Source organism: Micropterus dolomieu, linkage group LG21, assembly GCF_021292245.1.
Source record: "Micropterus dolomieu isolate WLL.071019.BEF.003 ecotype Adirondacks linkage group LG21, ASM2129224v1, whole genome shotgun sequence".
NCBI classification, from domain to species: domain Eukaryota; kingdom Metazoa; phylum Chordata; class Actinopteri; order Centrarchiformes; family Centrarchidae; genus Micropterus; species Micropterus dolomieu.
In genome coordinates, this window is record NC_060170.1 from 32346243 (window position 1) to 32367744 (window position 21502).

The 21502-nt window shown below is 41.1% G+C and overlaps 1 protein-coding gene across 6 annotated transcripts; it reads left to right on the forward strand.

The window, feature by feature from the left end:
* The first annotated feature begins 534 nt into the window (after positions 1 to 534).
* Positions 535 to 20798, forward strand: golga3 (golgin A3). Of its 6 annotated transcripts, none has more exons than XM_046035943.1 (24): positions 535 to 643; positions 2758 to 3048; positions 5719 to 6000; positions 7432 to 7544; positions 7903 to 8645; positions 8911 to 9019; positions 9553 to 9859; positions 10047 to 10249; positions 10335 to 10472; positions 10669 to 10830; positions 10935 to 11303; positions 11585 to 11662; positions 12688 to 12951; positions 13098 to 13192; positions 13514 to 13730; positions 14608 to 14751; positions 14963 to 15160; positions 15267 to 15383; positions 15665 to 15804; positions 15951 to 16083; positions 16273 to 16395; positions 18157 to 18321; positions 18591 to 18757; positions 18895 to 20798. In XM_046035943.1, exons 2-24 carry the CDS (start codon positions 2871 to 2873, stop codon positions 19085 to 19087), a joined length of 4638 nt encoding a protein of 1545 aa, XP_045891899.1. In that variant the 5' UTR covers positions 535 to 643; positions 2758 to 2870; the 3' UTR covers positions 19088 to 20798. The 6 variants fall into 6 exon arrangements, with proteins under 6 accessions (XP_045891899.1, XP_045891900.1, XP_045891901.1 ...); XM_046035944.1 differs by having other exon boundaries at positions 563 to 656; XM_046035945.1 differs by having other exon boundaries at positions 563 to 648.
* Positions 20799 to 21502: the final 704 nt, after the last annotated feature.

Genomic DNA, 21502 nt, shown 5'->3' on the forward strand with positions numbered 1-21502 from the left:
TAAAAAAACCTTACTGAAAAAATATAAAATCTAGTAAAATTGCAAGAAAGATGTGATAGGCCTATGCTGCGATTAAATGAGGCTTTCTTGTTTTCTCTTCTCGAGTCTTTTGCTTAACTAGTACTAGTAGGCCTATTCGTTTTCTTTGTAGGCCTACCTATTGGTATACACGCTAATATTTTCTTCTTCCCCTACCAGATTTGTTGACCTCAATGACCTGTTAATGTATAGGCCTACTATGTTAATGTAGGCCTACTACATGTATCAAATATATCATTTTAACTCAAATTCTCTATGTGAAATCCAGTATAATCTGATTACATTGAGCAGTGATTTGAGTATTATGTGCGCATAATGTGCAACGTATTGCGGCAGGCTTTAATAAACGTGCACTGGCAGCTTGAAATGGCACTTGGTGACAGGATGCGATTTGTTTAAAAAACAGAGGGGGGATTTTTGTTTTTTTTTACCTCGTGAAAATAACGTCACCACCCCCGAACTGTGGATTGATTACAAATTTTAAAAAAAACAATTCTCCCCCTGTTTTATTATTCAAGTAATACGGAGCGTCACATCGCGATGCGGAGCTGCAGTGAAAACGAAAACGCAGAAAAAACAGATGCATGCTGTGTTTACCTCTCAGGTGAAGTGAGTGGGTAAGGGGAGAGAGACTGATTTAAAAGCCGTCACTTTCATTAAGTGAAACCCCGTAGCTGGGTGTTCGGGCATGCTCAAAGCTGTAACACGGACACTGGGCTTCTCGTCATCATAGAAACAGATCGTCAGATTGTGAAGTTTATTGCAGCTTCAGTAATGTCGGCTGTCTTCCCTTCGGCTCACAGCTACACAGGCTATTATTCGCGACTTGTAACCAATCACACACTGCCGGGACTTTTAGCGAGACTCCAGCCTGGTGATGACCCATAGACATAGAGAGGCGGCTGGATCAGAGCCAAAGTAGCGCATTTTCTAATTAATTTAACCCTAACAAAACTACGGATCGATGCGTTTTGTGACAAGTTGCATCACTATTTAAGCAGATCACTCAGAGGGGCGGATACATTTTGTCCCCACCGGGGATAAAAAATTATTCAGCAGAGGTAGGGATATACAAACCAGAAGGGGGCAAATCCCCCCCGCAAATCGCACCCTGCTTGGTGGTACCCTGCAGGTTACCTGCAGACAGCGCAGCTCTTTGGCCACAAGAGTGAGGTCCTGTACCACATCTGACAGGTTTACTAGTAGTATTGTCCGTTCCATATTAAAGTTCGTGCAATAAATGTATCATTGCCGTATGCATTTGCAATATAATTATCTCAGTTAACATAAAGGGTTTTATATTTAAAATCCAAACGTTGTGAGAATACCAAACAGACACTCCGTTCTCTGATCAGCTGTATTTGTTTTTTCCCACTGTCTTTGGTTCTTGCGTTTGTTGTGTTTCTCGTCGGACAGCTAAGGGACGGAAACCAAACAGCCACGTAGTAAAACACGAAGCTCGCTTAAAAAAGGTGAGCGTTTATTGTCTTTTGTAACATTAACCGAAATTGTCAGTTTATAATGTACACACGGGGGCTGTAACGTACTTGCGCGACAGAAGGTAAATCGTTGATTTATTTTAAATATTGGAGAAATCACTCCTCTGCATGGGCGCTGGCGATTCCAGCTAGTGAGTTAGCTAATTTAGCTTGACAGGTCCCGTCGTAAACACAGCTAAGCTAACTAGCTAGCTGTCGCGCTAGCATCGCAACAACTACCTTTAGCTCTGTCCTTCTTGTCACTAACTTTATTAAACCCAGTCATTACATGAGAGCAATAAAATCGCCTTTACATTTACGTTTATCAGTGAGTGTCCCGTTCTTATGTCTTCTGAAGTGGTAACTTCCCAACAAGGCGGTGTGAAACCGTGCTGGACAGAGGTTAGCAAAGTAACACAGCTGCTGTCAGATGGCTAAGTTAAGTTAGCAACACCGCGGTGCAGTCAAAGGTTATCATTAATAGCTTAAAGTGACAGACAGGATATGATAATTACCAACCTTTAAACATGCATGGGTTTTTAATAATAACGCTGTCATCACACTTGCCGGTGTCATATACCTTGTACTCTTAATGAAGACAGAACCGACTATTCTCTAAATTCATAAATGCAAACCTTGTTTGTCTACAAATATACACACTTTGTAAGTGTAAGCATGGGTAATATATTTATAAAGTTTTTGTGCACATTCGGCAAACACATGAGAAGCCTCCTCTTACGATAAAATCAATATCGCCTCTCCACAATCTTAACAGAGTTGAAAGGGTTGAATTTAAATGCAGGTGTGCCCTTTGATAAGACGTAGGTCTGACTTGTCAACAGATTGTACAGAAGATTTGAATCAATCTTTAATCTAAATGAACCTTAGCCTATAAGATGGAAACCTGAAACGGTCAGTGTTGGCCTGTCATGATTGTTAACTGAGTTGTCGTATCTGTTTTACTGTGTAAAAGTAAAGGGATTCAATATAAGTTGCAAGTTAATCTGTTTAACGCGACGCAGTCTACTTAGCAACAAAGCCAGCTTGTAGCGCTTGACTCTAGCTCGTGTTTAAATTACAGCAGGCTGTATTGTTACATAACATAATCACTGTCTAACACAGACCACTCCTAAGGAGCTGCAACTTCTTCTGCCATGTATATCGATCTTGATAACACATTATCCAAACAGGAGCTTGTAATTATGAGCTAGATGTTAAACATAATGTTTTCTGTTTTTAGTGCTGACTGTGGTCAGAAGTGTTTGTGGACACCAGCGTGCTCCCAGCTGGCCTGCTTCCTAAGAAGATGTTTTAGTGAGAAGGTCAGCAGTATTGTGACTGTTCAGTTTCTTAATGGAAATGGATACTAACCAGTCAGAAGCAGCTCAGATGGAGGCGAATGTTTATCAAGAAGACCATGTTATTAAATCCAAAGAGGCTGGAGCCCATGCTGTGGGAGGTGAAACACAACTGAAACAACAACAACAAGGGCTGGAGAACAGACAAAACACAAAAGGGGGTATTCCTAATGGTGAGTACCCATGCTGTCTCGGCGGGTTATGATTAGGTTTCCTTGTATATAAGAGTATGTGCTGAAATGATGTCTTAATGTGACACCACCCTTCTCACTACCACTGAGTGGCAAAAGCTATGAATTGGTGAGAGATGTGATGCTAGGAGAAAAAACAAACTAGTGAATATCTTTAAAAAGCAAAGACCGTGTGACTATGCAATGACTCCTATGCCAAAATAACAGAATACTCAATTTGGATTTATTTCAACCGTGATTTTGTTTTCCCAATAGCAGCAGGTGAGCCGTGCATTGTGGAGGTTTGTTTATAATTGATGAAGCTAATCGAAATGATTGAGACCAACATTGTATCGGTGTCGTGCCAGGTTAGTTACCAGGAAGTGTGCACGTGTGTTGAGTGAAGGTGGACCTTCGATTTTACCGAAGTGAATGAAAAATATAAAATAAGAATTGTTAAATTTATCATTTTAGTGTTGTTGCTTTATCAGTGATGTTTTGCAAAGCAGGCTAACACATTGCTCATCTATCAAAGTAAATTGCTTGGTGTTATCAAACATATTCATTATTATTCATTGCACCCGATTAAAAATCTCACTGAAAAACCAAGGCGACTGTATCATTTTCCTCGTAAATTTTTTTTCATGATTATCTGACATTATACTTTACCACAAAGTCGATCACTTGGTCATCCTGTGTGATCCAGAAAGCTTGTAACCTTTTGTAAGGAAGTTGCTCATGTGGTCGATACTGTAAAATCAAGATCACTGTATGAAATGTACCTTGAACTGAATGCAGCATTGTAGACAATATTATGTATACATACCTTACATTTAAATAGTGCTTGTCATAACACAAAGTGAATAAGGTAGGTAATATTCTATTTCGTGTATGCTTTGGATAATGCAACTTACAATATTAGGCATGATCTGAAGTATACACAAAACAAAGTACTTGATAATAGGCCATCGTCTGTGCAATATGGAGGGGGTTACATGTTTTGGCAGACGGCATGTTCAGCCTGGTAAGACAAGTAGGCTACCTTAATTGCTTTGTAAATTATTTGTTGTTGATTAGCATGAAATTTGTTTTGCTGTAAGAGGAAAATGACTTAGTCACTTTGGTTTTTCAATAACATTATATTATTATATTTATTATATTATATTATATTGAATAATCAAGCTGGATAACATAGTTTGATAGTACATAGCCTGAAAAAGAATAAAAACATTTATTTTGATACATGAGCTGTGTGTTAACCTGCTTTGCAAAACCTAGTTGATAAAGTAATAATGCTAAAAGAATAAATTAAACATTCCACAGGTTATATTTTTCATTTACTGTGGTAAAATCAAAGGTCCACCTACACCAAATGCATGCGTGCTCCTGCAGCCAGAGGCACACTTCCTATCAGAGAGTAACTACCTGGGCACAGGACCGGATATGCGACACTGATCGGCCTGAGTCAAGCTGAAAACCACACTGCATGTCCTTGGGCAAGATACTGAACCCTGAGTTGCCCCTGTTCCACCAGTGTATGAATGTGTGTGAATGGTGAATGCGTAGTATAAAAGCGCTTTGAGTAGTCGGAAAAGACTAGAAAGGCGCTATACAAATACGGAGCATTTACATTTACATTCTTGCTAATAGGACTGTCCTTATCCTGGACTAGCTTGTTTCCAACTCTGTTCTCTCATCTGCAAAGTTTTCTCCCTTTAGGCATATTACTGGTATTTATTTTATCTAACACTTGTATCCTGTCATGGATGACCTGTTTCGGTGGCTACTACAAAGCCTGAGGCCTTCTACTGCTCCATGTTACACGGCTCTTTGAACAAATGAGTTATATAGCTGAACTAAATTCTAATTCGTTATCATCAGGGGGCCACTATGCTTATAGTCTACAGTAGTTACAGGGCAATAGGACAATATGAAAGTACTTGAGCCTTAAATATTTCTGAAAAGTTGGGGGACATGCAAGAAACGGAATTACAAAAAAAGGTCACACTAAGTGCAGCACAGACAGAGATTTCCTGTCATAGTAGTTATTTTCTCAGACTTGACAAAGGTTCCCCCAGAACCATGAAAAACAGGTTTCCATAGGCTGAATAGAACTCCCCATGACTCCTATGTTGTTTTTGATGTGTTACATTGATGGTTTTCCCCTTTAAGTAGAATGTGGGCTTAATTTTCAACTGTAGGTAGTTAATTTCAATAGTAGTATGAATGTATTTTTAGCAAATATTGTACAATGTTTAAGTTTGTATAAGTCTCAGAAAACTTGTTTTTCTCTAACGTTAAATAGTCATGGCTAAATAAGCAACAACCCAAGTTTAAGTTTGGGAGAAACATCCTTAGGTATTAATTATTAAGACTCAACCGCGCCAGGACTGTGTCGGTGTGGTTTGATCTGATTTTTTTTGACAGTGGCTTGGCAACATAAGCAAACAACCACACAACAGTCATCAGATTTAGATTCAATTGTTGCTAAATTCTGATTTGTGTGCAAACAAATGTGACACCCACCCCTCTCCCCTTCAAATCGGCAGCTTGACAAAGTTGCCCGGCCGGCTTGCCAAGTGGAATAACTTTCACTTTGCAGTCTAGTTCACAAGAACTTATCATGACTAATTGTCACATTCCTCTGGGCTTCTCTTCCCCCTTTCCTTTCAGGTCCTGTCAGTTCAGACGTGATGCCAAATGGAGACGGACTGGCAGAGGGCTTCGGTGCTGCGGGGAACATCCATATAAATGGGTCCCTGCCTCTGACAGCACCTCCCCAGAGCACCAGCTCCCCTGTCAACTCCCAGATCCAAGAGCCCTCCCCAGGTGTGGCTGCTTATCCACCCATGATCCTAGAGAAGTCTGAGGGGGCTAGTGCTGAGGTCACGGTTCACACGGGTGATTCATTACAGTCGCTCAGACTCAGTATGCCTATGCAGGAGACTCAATTGTGTAAGCATAAATTTATGTGGAGTGAATGCCCCCTCTATATCCCCCTGTATTTCAACCTAATTTTGCTGTGGGATGTTTTGCATTTTTGGCTTTTTAACTCCCTTGTCTGTGTATTATCTAAACAGAAGCATCCTGAGAAAATTTCTTGTAGTTGTTTGAGTCTACCCCCTTTCTGCAACTTGCATAGGCATTTGATTGCTTGATTAGAATTTGGTGTGGGTGCTTTTTTTTGGAGCACTGTTTGGACTAATGGCTGCGTTTTGGAACTAATCTCTCTAGTATTTTATGTTTTTGGTAGTCGGGCACAGTTGCCTTGTTCACAATTATGAAATGTAATATTTTTAGGCTTGGCACAAACTGTGGTGATTTTGTTTGGCTTCACATTATAACTCCCACGCAAGGATCTCTTTTGATGGCACATGAACATGACTGATCCAATGTACATCTGTTTGATGCATTTAGAGAAGTCTTCATTTCACTCATTGCAATACCACGATTACTAGCTGCATAGCTCTCGGTGAAGTTTCTCAGTCAACCAGGCCATAGTTACAGCTAGAGTACAGGAAGGGTAAAATCAAGGGCAACTCGACTTGGTTGAAGAGACGAGAAGATGTTTTGGCTCTCATCCAAGAGGCTTCTTCAGTTCTGACTGACTGGCTGGGAATCCCAGGTATTTAACCTCTGTGGGATGGTTGTCAGGATGATCGATACCGCTTGGTTCATTAGTGCTCCTGGCTGTTGTGGTGACAGTCGTTATGGTCGTTCGAGACACCTGAGGCCAAGTCTGAATGACCGTCGTTAGCAGAAGCCAAGAGCACTAATGAACCAAGTGGTATCGATCATCCTGACAACCATCCCACAGAGGGAATCCCTGCCAGCCAGTCAGAACTAAAGAAGCCTCTTGGATGAGGCAAAATGTCTTCTGGTATTTTAGAATCAAGTCCAGTTGCCCTTGATTTTAACCTTCTTTGGGTAACTGCATAGCTGTTGCAGTCATGACAAAGTAATAATGTTTTGTATGTAAAGTAGCCAAGCAAATGGAGATATTTGATATAATATAGGCCACCCTTTAAATATATGGGTGTAATATGTACTCCAACACCCATACTGCTATAATCTCTAAAGATTTGTGTGAATGTTGCAGGGCAGTTTTCGGCTTGTACCAAAACCATGTTTCCTGCCAAGGGATTGACAAAACAAACTCCAATTTGAATAATTAGTTGTTGCTGTTTGAGAACATAATTCCAGGCAGCTTTACTCATGTCCATGTACAACCAACATAATACATGCATACACACTGAATCTATGATGCAACATTCAGCTCATTGCTGGGATTAACTTTTACAGTCATATAAAACCAGTTCTTGTGTAAATAAAGTGCTGTTGTGCAGTTCACATTCCTGTTTTTGGCCTAACATACTTTCCCTTTAGCCAACCAGCAGCCCTCATTTGAGATGGAGAATGAGGAGAAGATTCGCCTGGAGGCTCGGCGGCGTCTTGAGGAGCAACTCAAACAGTACAGAGTGCAGAGGCATAAGGAGAGGGTGAGTGAATGGAGAAGTAGTCAGTTTATGGACAGCAAAAATGTTTCCTCGACCAGCTTCGGCATTATGTGGACATGCGATTTCTCTATTTGTTCTACTATCTATTTTGATGCTTTGTGATTCATGCTTGTGGAAAGTAACTGAACTGATGTTGGCTGCTTAACATGCTATTTTCTTGGAAAATGTAAACCTGAAAATTTACAGTTTAACAGCTTTTCAATTTAGAGAAATGTAGGTGCAGGATTGAAGTGCCCTAAATTGTCTACTTGCGTCACATTATGTTTCAAGCTGGGCAGCCTTGTGTCAGATTTTGTCAGGATGGTAGTACGATGGTTAATTTCTTTCAATCTGTTTCTAGTCTCACCGCAGCACCCCCAAGAACAGGCCATTCAGCACCCTAGATCCAGAGCTCATGCTGCATCCTGAGGCTCTTCCCAGGGCCAACACTCAGGCCATGACCAAGGAGTATTCCTTCCTGAGGACCAGTGTGCCCCGTGGTCCCAAACTGGGTAGCTTGGGAATTCCCCCTTCCAAGGAGAGAAAGTCTAGATCACCCCGTCCGAGCAAGATCCATTCCTTGGCTGACTATAAGACACCTGAGAATGGAGGTGGAGGTGGAGGTGGAGGTGGAGGAGGAGGTGGTGGAGGAGGAGTAAGAGCTGCAGACAACACCATGAGCTCCCTCCAGTCCACGTTTAGCTCAGTGTCCACTTTGTCTGAGGTCAGTGTGATGTCGGAGGGCAGCACCTGTGAGACAGAGGCCCAGCCTGGTGCTTCACTCCAAGTCGTGGACAATGTCTCAGAAATTGACGGCAGTGAATCAGGAACGAGGCCAGGGAACGATGGAAACGAAAGTGACAGCTCATCTTACAGCAGTGTGTCTACCAGAGGGACATACGGTATGCTCTCCGTAGCAGTAGAGAGGCAGCAGGGGCCCTACACAGTGGAGGGAAGGGAGATTGCACCTGAGGCGATGGGTCATTTCCCCTCCCTGCAGGAGGTGCTGCAGGCAGCAAGTGAAGAGCAGCACCTGCTGGAGCTGGAGCAGGAGAGAGAAGGGACTGCGGAGCCTCGAAGCCGCCGGGACAGTTTCTCCAGCAGGTATTTGTCAGCATCAGATAGGGAAAGAATAAAATAACAACTACAATTGACAAATCCAGGCATTAATGTTTTGTTTACTGCCAAACTAAGCCAATATTAAACTGAGAATGTGAGAACTGCAATTCCTCACATCAAGGGAGCTGGAACTTACAAAGGTTTGGCCTCTTTGTTTGTTACTGTAGATAACAATTCATTCATTATGTAAATTGTTAGACTTTTCTGTCCATTATCTAACTGGCACTAATGCTGTTTACATTTGTTTCAGTGTTTCTTTGGAGAGTTCAGTGATGGGCCATGATGAAATGTTGCAGGTGTTGAAAGAGAAAATGAGACTGGAGGGTCAACTGGAATCTTTGTCATCTGAGGCCAATCAGGTAATAAAACATACCTCCTATAGTATGTAAATCGTGCTATATTAGCCAATATTGAGCTTGTACCCCATGTTTTTATTATCCAGATATTCTTCTATGAAAATACTTATCCAGGACTGTGGCACGAAGATTGTCAACATAAAATCTTGTTTTTGGTAAATTCTAATCCAAGGACATGTCATAGAAAAGCACATAGACTAACTAGATAAAATAATAATAATAGAAATTATTCTATATTTGCAAATTTGGTTTGTCATATTAGAGCCAATGTATTGTTTATATCTAGTATCTTTTTTTCATTCACTGTGGTATCTTACTTTAGGATGCTAACAGGACTAGGTGTGCATAAATATGTACAGTAATAAGATGTGTTGCATATTTAACTTTGCCTGTAAATGTAAGCACTGATAGGGCTAATAAATGCCAGGTCATGCATCACAGCATCCAAAAGGATTACATCTAGCTTAATGACCACTACATTGGAAACACAGAGAATAATTGGGCACAAGTGTTGACCGCACTGTCCTTTCCTCCAGGCTCTCAAGGAGAAGACAGAGCTTCAGGCCCAGCTTGCTACAGTGAATGCTCAGCTGCTGGCCAAGAAGGAGGAGGCTCAGTTTAGCCAGGAGAAGCAAAGCGCTCTCACTACGGAGGTTGGCACACTGCGGCAGAACTGCAGCCAGCTAGAGAAGGCCATGGTGGAGCTCCAGGGCAGTCTGGAGAGCAAGAATGCTGGCCTGGCTTCTCTGAGCAATGACCTGAAGATGGCTGAAGACCAATACAACAGGCTCATGGGGAAGGTGGAGGAGATGCAAAACACTGTAGCCCTGAGAGATAATACAGGTGAGTGATGGAGACCCAGAGAGCTCAGTGTAATAATAAACAGTCAACATCTCTAATTGTGCTTTGACTTAATGAACCACCCAATGGGGTGTTGGAGACCACCCTGACTACCAGTTTGCATATCCACGATTAATATGCACGGTTAATCCATGATTAAAGAAGATGTTTTGCTCTTACACATTTGCAGTTCAAGAGTTGCGTCAGCAGATGGGGGGTCTTCAGAGCCAGCTTCAACAGGTCCAGCTGGAGCGCAGCACCCTGCAGAGCCGAATGAAGACCTCCCAGGCTGAAATTGACTCACTCCAGCAGGTCCGACAGTGGTACCAGCAGCAGTTAGCTCTGGCCCAGGAGGCGAGAGTACGACTGCAAAGCGAAATGGCCAACATGCAGGTACGGTTGATGCTAATGTGGTTCATTTTTCATCCAGGTTTTATATTTGTCAGACAAAAGTTGACATGACACTTTTCTCTGCCAGGCTGGACAGATGACTCAGATTGGCGTTGTGGAACATCTGAAGCTTGAGAATGTGACTCTGTCCCATCAACTCACAGAGACCCAACACCGCTCCATCAAAGAAAAAGAACGTATTGCTGTTCAGCTGCAGAGCATTGAGGTATACTCTCCAACATCCCTTTCCCTTAAGTCTATATAGCCACCTAGTTAAGCACCCATAAGGTAGCAGGTGTCTCTAAATAACCATGACTAACATTTTATATTATTAGATATAATTTTTTCAACTGTAGGGTAATATTTAAAAAAAAAAAACAATCTAGCATATTGTGTAAAACCTTTTACTTTCTGTGACTTAGACCGACATGCTGACCCAGGAAGCTGCTTACAAGCAGATCCAGGATGCAAAGACCATGGTGGAAGATGATCTGCAGCACAAACTGGAGGAGTTTGAGGATGAGCGAGAACGCTTATTGAAACTGGCCAATACAGCCAGCACCTTGGAAATGGAACTAGAGCAGGTAGTCATACCAAATTTAACAGTAGTTTGTTTCCCACCTTGCATGGACAGTAGCATTCTTATGTATTCTGCTCTAAACTGCCTTTCACACTCTGTCCCTCTTAGATGAAGTTGACCCTTTCCCAGAAGGATGTGCAGCTGCAGTCACTTCAGAAGGAGCATCTGGAGCTGATGCGCCAGCTGACCACCACTCAGGAGAACCTACAGACCAAAGAGCAGTCCATTAACCAGCTAGAGGCCCGCTACCTGGAACTAGAAGCCCAACTGGCCGAGCTGCAGACAGAGAGCAGTGCCAAGGACGACAACATCCAGTACCTCCAGAATGAGAAGATTGTCCTGGAGGTAGCGCTGCAGGCAGCCCGGGCCGACAAGAGCCAACTTGACGAGGGCGCTGAACGGCTTGGAGAGGATGTTCTGGTAGCTTCAGATGTCTTAGATCAGCTCAGACAGGAAGTCCAGGTCAAAGCCAACCAGGTATGAGACCGTTAGGAGGTGAAAACATTCCCTTTTGGGCGTCATATTCCCCTCTATGTCTGTAGTGATGCCTTGACTTGGGTTTGTTATGGTTAAAAACTATAAAGCTGCTAATGATTTCGTTAGACATGACCTCACACTGTTTCTGTAGCCATTTGATTAAGGTGTGTGTGTTTTCTGTTCAGCAGAATTCAAGTGGCATTTTGCTTTTTTGCTTTTCTTCTGGGGTCACCACTCCACCACCATATAGTGAATAATGATGGTCATTTGCTTCGTTACAGATTCAAACTCTACAACAGGAAAATGGTTCCCTGAAGAAACAAGCTCAGAAACTGAAGGAGCAGTTCCAACAACAAAAGGTAAGGCATTTCCCTTGCTCTTACATGAGATCATGTACAGCGCTCTCTTACTGGGGAAAGTTAGTAGAAGCCTGGGAGAAGTGTAGACAGTTTAGACTTAATGTACATTTATAAAACACTTGTCAGGAGTCTCCCAGCTGGCTCATGCTGAGGCTGTCGTGGGAGGATGTATTGTAGGGCCAGATGGCTGTCGTCTCAGAAGAGTGCTGGTTGACACGCCTCGGTGGATTAAGCAGTGGTGGATGCTGCTCATTTTGCATTGACAGGCTGTCATGAAGAGGGTGGAGTTTCTTGACAGATTGACAGAAATGTGAATTGTATTCTCTAAATTTAAAAAAAAGACATGAGTTTTTCTGACTCATCTTGCTCCATCAAATTGTATCGGGGCTGCTTTCAGCAATGTACGAAAAGCAATCTTGTATACCTCTGTTGGTAAAGAAGAAATTACATTAACTGGTAAATGGGAAGTTACAGGATACTGGGAAACGACTAAGATGATATTAAATGTCTGTTTTGAAGATACCATGTTCATTTTTAGAAGATATATTTTGGAAGATATAATCTGCTCAATTTGTCCTATACATTTATCTTTTTTATCATTTATGTTCCTAATACGGCTGCACACGGCACACGTGTACAGCTGTACCTACATTAAAATGTGTAAAGCTATTTGAAAGCTTAAAAGCTCTGCATTATCAAAATCAACCTGCATCACAGCTTTCCCCTTTGATAGTTTCCTGTAGTATTTTTTAAAATGTGATGTTTTACTGTTTTTTTTTTCCTATTAGGTTACTGAGGCTGAGAAATTAAACCTCATGAATATAGACCTTTTTTTTGGTTTCACACAACCATATGAAATGTATGTCACTCAAGCCTAGAGATGGTGTAGTGTGGGATTCAGCTCCTGTTACAACCCTCTCTCCTTCACTGTATCTCCAGAATGTCATGAAAAGTATTTTGCCACTGTCTCAGTCAAGACAAATATGAGCAAGTCTCTTCATTAGTTATCTACAATGACTTTACAGGTGATGGTGGAAGCCTACCGTCGGGACGCCAGCTCCAAAGACCAGTTGATCAGTGAGCTCAAGTCCACCAAAAAGCGTCTGCTGGGCGAGGTGAAAGACCTGAAGCAGGAGCTGCTGGGCATTCAGGGGGAGAAGCAGAAGGCAGAGCTGGAGCAGGCCCGGCTGCAGAAGGAGGTGGTGAGAGTCCAGGAGCAGATGAGCAACATGGAGGCCCATCTGCAGGCCATTCAGACAGAACGGGATCAGCTAGAAACCCAGGTCCAGGTAATTATAAATATTTTAATTGATTCAGTAAGTAAGTAAATATTGATGTTTTGAACGTAATATAAGTAGGTGTAAGTAAAGTGTTCGCTGGCAGCAATTTTAGTGTGAATGCTGTTGTTATGTATTAAGTTTTTGTCCTGCTTCAGTCTCTACAGTTTGACCAGAGCCAGCTAGTAGCAGTGACCGAAGAGAACGAAGGGCTGAGAAAACAGGTGGAGCAAATGGAGGGAGAAGCCAAAAAGTGAGTCATGTGCTGCATAGAGATTTGGGAAGCTTGATTCCCACAGCAATGACTTGGACCATGATGCATATATCTAGTTATTTATAAATACAAGTAGAGGGCATTGCTTATACAATTGCTGATCTCCATATAGACATATGAGTCAGTCTGTGTGGTTTGAAAAGTCCACAAATGTGTGTAATCTATATTAAATGTAATTTTAAAGATGTACAGTCTGCACATCTGCATTTTGTGTTCATATATATATGCATGGCCTGCTGTCAGAACAGCCTGATTTCTCCATGGACATTTTTAAGTTAATTTCTTATATGCATCAAATAGGGCCATCTCGGAGCAGAAGGTGCGTGTGAAGCGTCTGGGGACAGATTTGACCAGTGCTCAGAAGGAGATGAAGGCCAAACACAAGGCCTACGAGAATGCTGTGGGCATCCTGAGCAGGAGGCTCCAAGAGACCCTGACTGACAAGGAGACTGCCGAGGCAGAGCTGGTCAAACTCAAGGCCCAGGTGTCAGACGGGGGAAACAGCCAGGTCTTACAGGTACTCTATAAACCTCCCAGATCTTGACAGCTCCATATAGTTTGGCACAGAGTTTCAGGTAATAGGCATAAGGAAAAGTGTTGTTAAAAAAGTGTCAGCAGAGCATTATACAATGTCCAGGCTCTCATCCAGTTCTTAGGTATTGAAAATAGGCGTGTGTGTGTGTGTGTGTGTGTGATATTGACAAAAAAAAAGAAAAGCTGGGATTTTGTCAGTACTGATAATTAGATGATATTCTGCATAATTCAAAAATGTGTTTGTAAAAGTCTAAAATTGTACTGTTGTTAATTGTTGCTTACTAAGGGCATTAATGAAAACGGGTCTTATTTATTAACTGAAGCAAAAACACTGAAATCACCAGTGCAAGTATTACTGACATCAAACAGTGGAAGTATGAGTAAACCGTTTCATGTATCGCACATGTGTACTGCACGCATGACGCAGTAAATGCGTGGACAAGGTGTTTTTGATTGCTCTTTGCAAAGTGAGTGATGTAGCTTACTCGATAATGTCTGCTCACACATCGTTAAAACAACAATCAAGACATTATCATAGACGATACATATCGCACACCCCTAGTGAGGGAATGTGTGTGTGACTGTCTTCATGACTAATTCTACGCACTATACAAATATTAGGGGGCCTAAGGTGAAGGTCTGAACAAGGAATACCGCTTTTGTTAAACAGCCGTATGTTTTTTGTCTAAAGAAACACTGTTTTTAAGAACATTGATTAACAGGATGGCCTTCAGTTTGCCCTCGACTCATATTTCTTTATCACAATGATATTTTGTCATTTCATTGTGAATAATCCTGGATTATAACTGAAGTAGAGCTGAGTATCTGAAATGTATTGAATGGTTTTATTTGTCATCCAGGAGAAGATTAAGGCTCTGCAGGCTGAGCTGAAGGCTGTCAGCAACAGCAAGACTATGCTAGAGAAGGAGCTGCAGGAAGTGATCACCCTCACGTCCACGGAGCTGGAGGAGTACCAGGAGAAGGTCATGGAGCTCGAGGACGAGGTGAACAATGATCAGTTTGTGTCTGTCTGTGTTAATATGTTCTGCAAAGAACTTCTCTTTATGTCTAATGGGAAATTATTGTTTCCTGTTTTTTTTTTTTTGTTTTTTTTTATTTAAAGATACTAATCACAACCCTGTATAAGCAGTATGTTGTAAAATCACTCGGCTCATGTATATTATTTTGTATTAATGACATGAATTGATTTTACAGCTCCAAGAGTCACGATGCTTCAAGAAGCGGATTCGAAAGTTAGAAGATGCCAACAAGAAGCTAGCACTAGAGCTGGAACATGAAAAAGGGAAATTGGCTGGATTGGCACAGTCCCACAATACACTGCGGGAGCATTCCAACATATTGGAGTCTGCCTTAGCAAAGAGAGAGGCAGATCTAGTCCAGCTCAATTTACAGGTGGAACACTTGTTTGCATGTTATAATGCTGATATATGTTTGATTGTTAAGTTGCCTGTGTGACAAAATAGAAACATGTGGTTGTCCTATTACCTCTTTTTTTTAGGTTCAAGCTGTTCTGAAGCGTAAAGAGGAGGAGGACCAGCAAATGAAGCAGGTGGTACAAACTCTGCAGCTTGCCCTGGATAAAGAGAAAACCAAAGTCAACGACCTGAAAGAACAGGTAGGAGCTCTAAGCTGTACATCAGGATGCACTATATTCTCCAATCTTTAATATGCTGTAAAGGTGCGCTTCATTTTAATTTTGCCTTTCAAATGATTCCAAAGAATGTAACTTAAATATATTTGAACATTTATTTCTCTCTCTTGAACAGCTAAAAGTAAGAAAGCTAAATTGCTATTCACATCTATAGTAAATCCAGTAGATTTTGTGTTTTTGTCACCAGTCTTTGATCTGGAGCACTTGGGGTCTTTCAGATTGTAATGATGTGATGTGTCCTTCAGGTGGCAGCAGCAAAGGCTGAAGCAGCCCACAATAGACGGCACTACAGGGCAGCCATGCTGGAGCTGTCGGAGATCAAGAAGGACCTGCAGTCCAAAGAAGATCTGGTCAAAGCTCTGCAGAGTGAATCCCACAAACTACAGTATGTGCATTTGCCTGATTAAGAGTACAGTGACTTTTGACAAATTACTTTTTTAAATCTAATATTGTGTTGCAATAGAGAGTCACTGTTGCTGAGGAGTGTCTTATACTTACCACTAATGTATCATTAAATATGTCATACTGCAGGGCTCAGGATGAGCAGCATGCTCAGGAGGTTTCCAGGTTCCAAGAGGAACTGGCTGAGGCCCATTCACAGCTCCAGATCCTCCAGAAACAACTGGACGAGGAACTGGCCAAGCAGCCCCTCACTAACCAAGAGGTAAGGCTTCTGAATGAGATGATGATGACCTGCCTTTTGGCTGTGTGCTGTTTTATCATTGTTCTGGGTAAAATACTTTTAGGGTTCCAGTTCTCTTAAATCTGTGTCAGGCTTAGTTTGACCCATCATTTGTTGTTATTGGAGAACAACTCTCATTGACAGAGATTTTTAACACCGATGCCTGTTTAGGTTGAGGACCTGAAGTGGGAGGTGGAGCAGAGGCAGAGGGAGATTGAGGCACAGAAGCAGCAGCTGGAGATGATGGAACAGTGTCACCACAGGGAGCTGGACAATCTACAGAGAGCTCTGCAGGCAAGTATTCACTTGATTGTAAAATATGGACCCAGTAGCAAAAAGTTAATCCTTTTTTTCTTTACCGGTACCAGCTCAACTCGCCTCGACTTGACTCTACTTGACTCTGTTTTGGCCCATCATCCTCCGTTATTCATTGCAGATAGTACCCAGAGATAGTACCCCTAAATGTAGCTGGTCGTCATAGCAACTCCACACACACACACAACTGCCACGACGATGTTCAAAGCGACACACACACACCAGCTGTCTCTTGATTTAAGTTAAAGAGTTTCAGCATTACTCAGAATGTAAAGACAGATGAGCGGTATGAAAACTTTTCCCCGATGGAAAACCAAAAAAGAGTAAAAAAAGTAGAGGCGAGTTGAGCTGGTACTTGGTGTCTAGAGGGAGACAAAGGATGAAGTGAGCACTGAAGTAACTGATTTTAAAATCTTTACAATACCAGTACCCTTAAAATGATACCGATACCAATAGAGTACTTCATTCAATACCTTTCATAAAATGCCACCTGTTGAAGCCATAGTAGTTGATTTTTTTTATTGTTGTTATGGACAACCAAAGTTATCTATTTTATTTATTTCTTGTTTCAAATAACTGTTACATAAAAGTATTGGGAAATTGTAACACATCCTCCTCATCCTAATTAGTTCATCCTCACGGGTAGTAGCCTATCATACTGGGTAGAGCTGCAATGATAAGTTGATTAGTCGATCAAAAGAAAATTAATCAACAACTATTCTGATAATCGATTAATCGTAATAGAACAAATTACTGGTTTCATCTTCTTAAATTGAGGCATTGCTGCTATTCTTTGTCATTATGATTATCATTATGTATATGAAGAGTCTTTGGGTTTTGGGCTATTGGTTGGACCAAAGAAGCAATTTGAAGACATCACTTTGGGCTCTGGATAATTGGGTTGAGCATTTTTCACAATTTCTTGATATTTTATAGACTAAACGATTAGTCGATTAATCTTGAAAATTGTCTGTAGATTAGTCGATAATGAAAATAATCGTTTTTTTTATTTGAATGAGAGATAGTTTAGTGACCAAATAATTTGTGGGAAATGAATGTAAGGTCATTTTTGATACGTGTGTTGAAAGTAAACAACGGAAAATTATTTAACTTTCGATCAATAAACAGAATTGAAAGATCTCTGCGATTACTTTTTCCTTTATTGGTGAGTCGCAAACCTCGGAAAAAACGACAGTCACAAGTAGGCTATAAAACAAGTAAGGAGTCTGTTTAAACGAGTCACTTAAGTACACTAAAGACTGCAAAAGAGAGGCTGAAAGTCCAGCCGATCAAACTAACTAGGCTACACCTGAAGCAGCTGCAAGCGGAGACTCTGAGTAAAATCAGCCAAGCTTGTGGTAGTAAACTTGCAACAGTGACGAACATGCCTGAGACCACGGCTGTTGGACTCGTCACGTGCAGTCCTTTTTTTATACAGTTTATGGTGCAGGCACATCAGGGTAAAAGACTTATGCTCTTCTCTTTCTTTCGGTGTGTTGCTCGCGTGTTTGGCTGCAAGCCAAACCATACAAACTGTACTTTTTGCCGCGATCTGGTTACAGAAAGTATCGAATGAAGTACTGGTTTGACTGGAGACGTTTCGATTCTACTCGATACTGGGCTGTTTTGGTCGACACCATAAAGATATCGAGTAGCGATACTGATCCCTAAGTGTGATATGTCGTTACTGCCACCCTCCCCTTTTCAAAAGGATTTAACAAAGATTACTCTCCGTCTCAGAACATAAAGGTGGAGCTGGAGTCGGTGCAGGAGGAGCTAAGTGGCACCAGGAAGGACAAGTTTATGCTGCAGGCCAAAGTGGGTGAGCTGAGAAACAGCATGAAGACCGTCCTGCTGCAGAACCAGCAACTCAAACAGGACCTCAAACAGAGCCGTCTAAGGAAGGTAAGGAAGATGAGAATATTTAACATCAGCAAAATTAAAAAATAAACCTTTATAACAGAAGTTGTTGAACAATAGTGTGTCTGTATTTTTATCATTTTACATGGACAGCAGTGAGTACTGGCTGTGTTTTCATGGGTGTACCCAATTTGTATGAGTATGCCTACAAAACTCCACCCTGTCTTCAGAAAAACTTAAAGACCAATGTAAGAAATGCCTCATTAAGGTAAATAACTAAATACATTCCTGTAATCATGATTTTGTTGGAGCAGCAGCGCATGGAGCTGAAGAGTGAGGGGAACCCATCCAACCCAGTGACGCCAGTTAAGATTCCAGACTGCCCAGTGCCTGCCTCCCTATTGGACGAGTTGCTGAAACCATCAACTTCTGTCAACAAGGAGCCCCTCAACAACTTGCACAACTGTCTACGGCAGCTTAAGTGAGTCTCTTGTTCTAACAAAATGACTCGGGTTAACATTATGGTCATAGCTACATGAAGCTTTTTGTTGTGTCATGCTGAGCAGCTATTCAAATATCAGAAAACAAACGGTCATGTTTTTGTTTTTTTTTTCTCAGGGAGGAGATGGACAGCCTCCAAAGGCAGATGGAGGAACACACAGTAACGGTACATGAGTCAATGAGCTCATGGACAAACACAGATGAGGAACTGGTCGAAGTGGAGCTTCAAAACAACCTCTCCAAATCATCGACATCGTTAAACAACATGGTGGTCGAAAATAACAAAGAAGCAGAACAGCAGCAATTGTAACAGAAGAAGTTTTCTCAGGCCAACAGAGGGAGAGTGGAGTTTTATCCACCAAGGCACTTTTAGCCCCTCATTCCCTTTCTCTTTTCTTAAAAATTGCTGCCAACATTTGGCATTCTGCCATCAGCACAGAAGTCCTTTCGCAGAGTAATACCAATATTACATGGTATTAATGTATACCATAGCTTTATTCGTTCCTCTTTATTTGACAGTTGTTTATGTTTTTATGCTGTTGTCACATTTATTTATTTAGAGGTAAGGAAATTCAACTTCTCTAACAGCATCCCAAGTTATGTTATCATAGATACAGATAAAGTCTAGTTAAACTGATCTGTTGGTTTTCCCTACCGCATCAGTAATTTTCCTCACTAAAAGGTTTTTAGTCATCGCCCATCTCTTAATATGAAATCGGTGGCTTTGATGCTGCTTTATGATGGCTGACATTATTTCAAAACGTGTTTTTGAGTGACAGAAACCACGAGTCTGCACAGACTGGCTATAAGCTGTTCTTCCATTTCTTTGTGCCCGTTTACGAGTGAAGTTGTTCATCTACTGACGTGGTGACACATTCACATGGTTTCTCGGCAGTTGATGAAACATCATCACCCTTTTCATGAAGTTAAAAGTCATGCACAGTTGTGGTCAGTTTTTCTTTTTGTATCGCCTCTTGTTAAAATGCAGTGTTTGTTGCAACCATATCACCATGGGTTCTTAAACTCTAAAAACATTAATCTCAGTTATGTATAGAGGTGTTCTGTCTAGCATGGACTACATTAATTTGTATGCAAAAAAAAAGCCTTAAGCAATCTTTAATATGCTGTAAAGGACTAAGTTGGTTTGAATGAGCATATTTCTGCTTAGGGTGTGTGCAAGATGTTGTGTTATATTGTATATGTGTGCAAATCCTTACTGAAAAATGGTTTATTGTAAAATAAGCGGGTCACATCAACTGACATTGCACACTAGATGAACTTAACTGAGAGAGAAAGTTGCTAGATGAAGCATAAAAAAATACTACTTCTTACAGCAGGTGCAATCAGAGGTGTTCATTTTCTGTTACATTTGGTACATACTGTATCTAAAAAAAACAACAACAACAACAACCCCTGAATCAGATGTTTTTGTTTTATGGCTGTTTCATGGGTAAGGGGATAAGTTAATTGTTTCCAGAGGTTAATATATAAATTCAATTCCTTTTTGTATGATTGTAAAGTCATAATAATTGTTTAACAGTGTAACAAAGATGAAATGCAAACCATAAATCAAAGCTGATAGTAAGTAATTCTGGTAACACTGCACTTGTAGAGGAGTCATTGGATGGTACAGTAGCTTTCTGCATACAACTGTGCTGTAGCTGCTGTGTTGGTGCTCATTCCCACACTGTAAAACTGTTTTGAACACCATTGTATGCTTATGAATTTCCAAAGGGACAATAAATATCTTGAGGAGAATGCTTATTAAGGGAAATAACAAATAATATTGATATACTGTGTTCTGAAATACATTTTGGATTGCATCTTCCAAACTACCTTTCACTGTAACGTTAGGTAGGATGTATTAACATTTGCTAAGGGCACCTGCGCTCAGTGCATAACCCTTGCTGTATCTGCTTTTATTTTTCTTTAAAGATTTGAATTGAGTCATTCCCATGTTTCAACATTTGTGTTGAGAGATGTGATTGTATTTATCATAAAATTGCACTAGTCATCTGTCATCACAGTGTATGCTCATTCAGTGCATGCTGTCTATAAATACAGTCGCAGGAAAGATTATGTGGACCCTTTGGAAGTACCTGGATTTCTGCATAAATTGGTCATAAAATGTGATCTGATCTTCATGTAAGTCACAACAATAGACAAACACAGTCTGTTTAAACTAATAGCACACGATTATGTCTTTATTGAACATTCACAGTACAGGGTGGGAGAAGTATGTGAACCATTAGATTTAATAACTGGTTGACCCTCCTTTGGCAGCAATAACCTCAACCAAGAATTTCCTGTAGTTGCAGATCAGACCTGAACAACGATCAGGAGGACTTTTGGACCATTCCTCTTTACAAAACTGTTTCAGTTTAGCAATATTCTTCGGATGTCTGGTGTGAATTGCTCTCTTGAGGTCATGCTACAGCTTCACAATTGGGTTGAGGTCAGGAATCTGCCTGTGCCACTTGATTTACTTCTGTGTTTTGGGTCGTCGTCCCATTTGCATCACCCATCTTCCGTAGAGCTTCAATTGTTGGACAGATTGCCTTATATTCTCCTGCAAAATTTCTTGATAAACTTTGTAATTAATTTTTCCAACAATGATTGCAACGGCCTCGCACCATGATTCCCCCTCCACCGTACTTCACAGTTGGAATGAGGTTGTGATGTTTGTGTGCTTTGGTTTCATCTGTCCACAGAATATTTTGCCAGT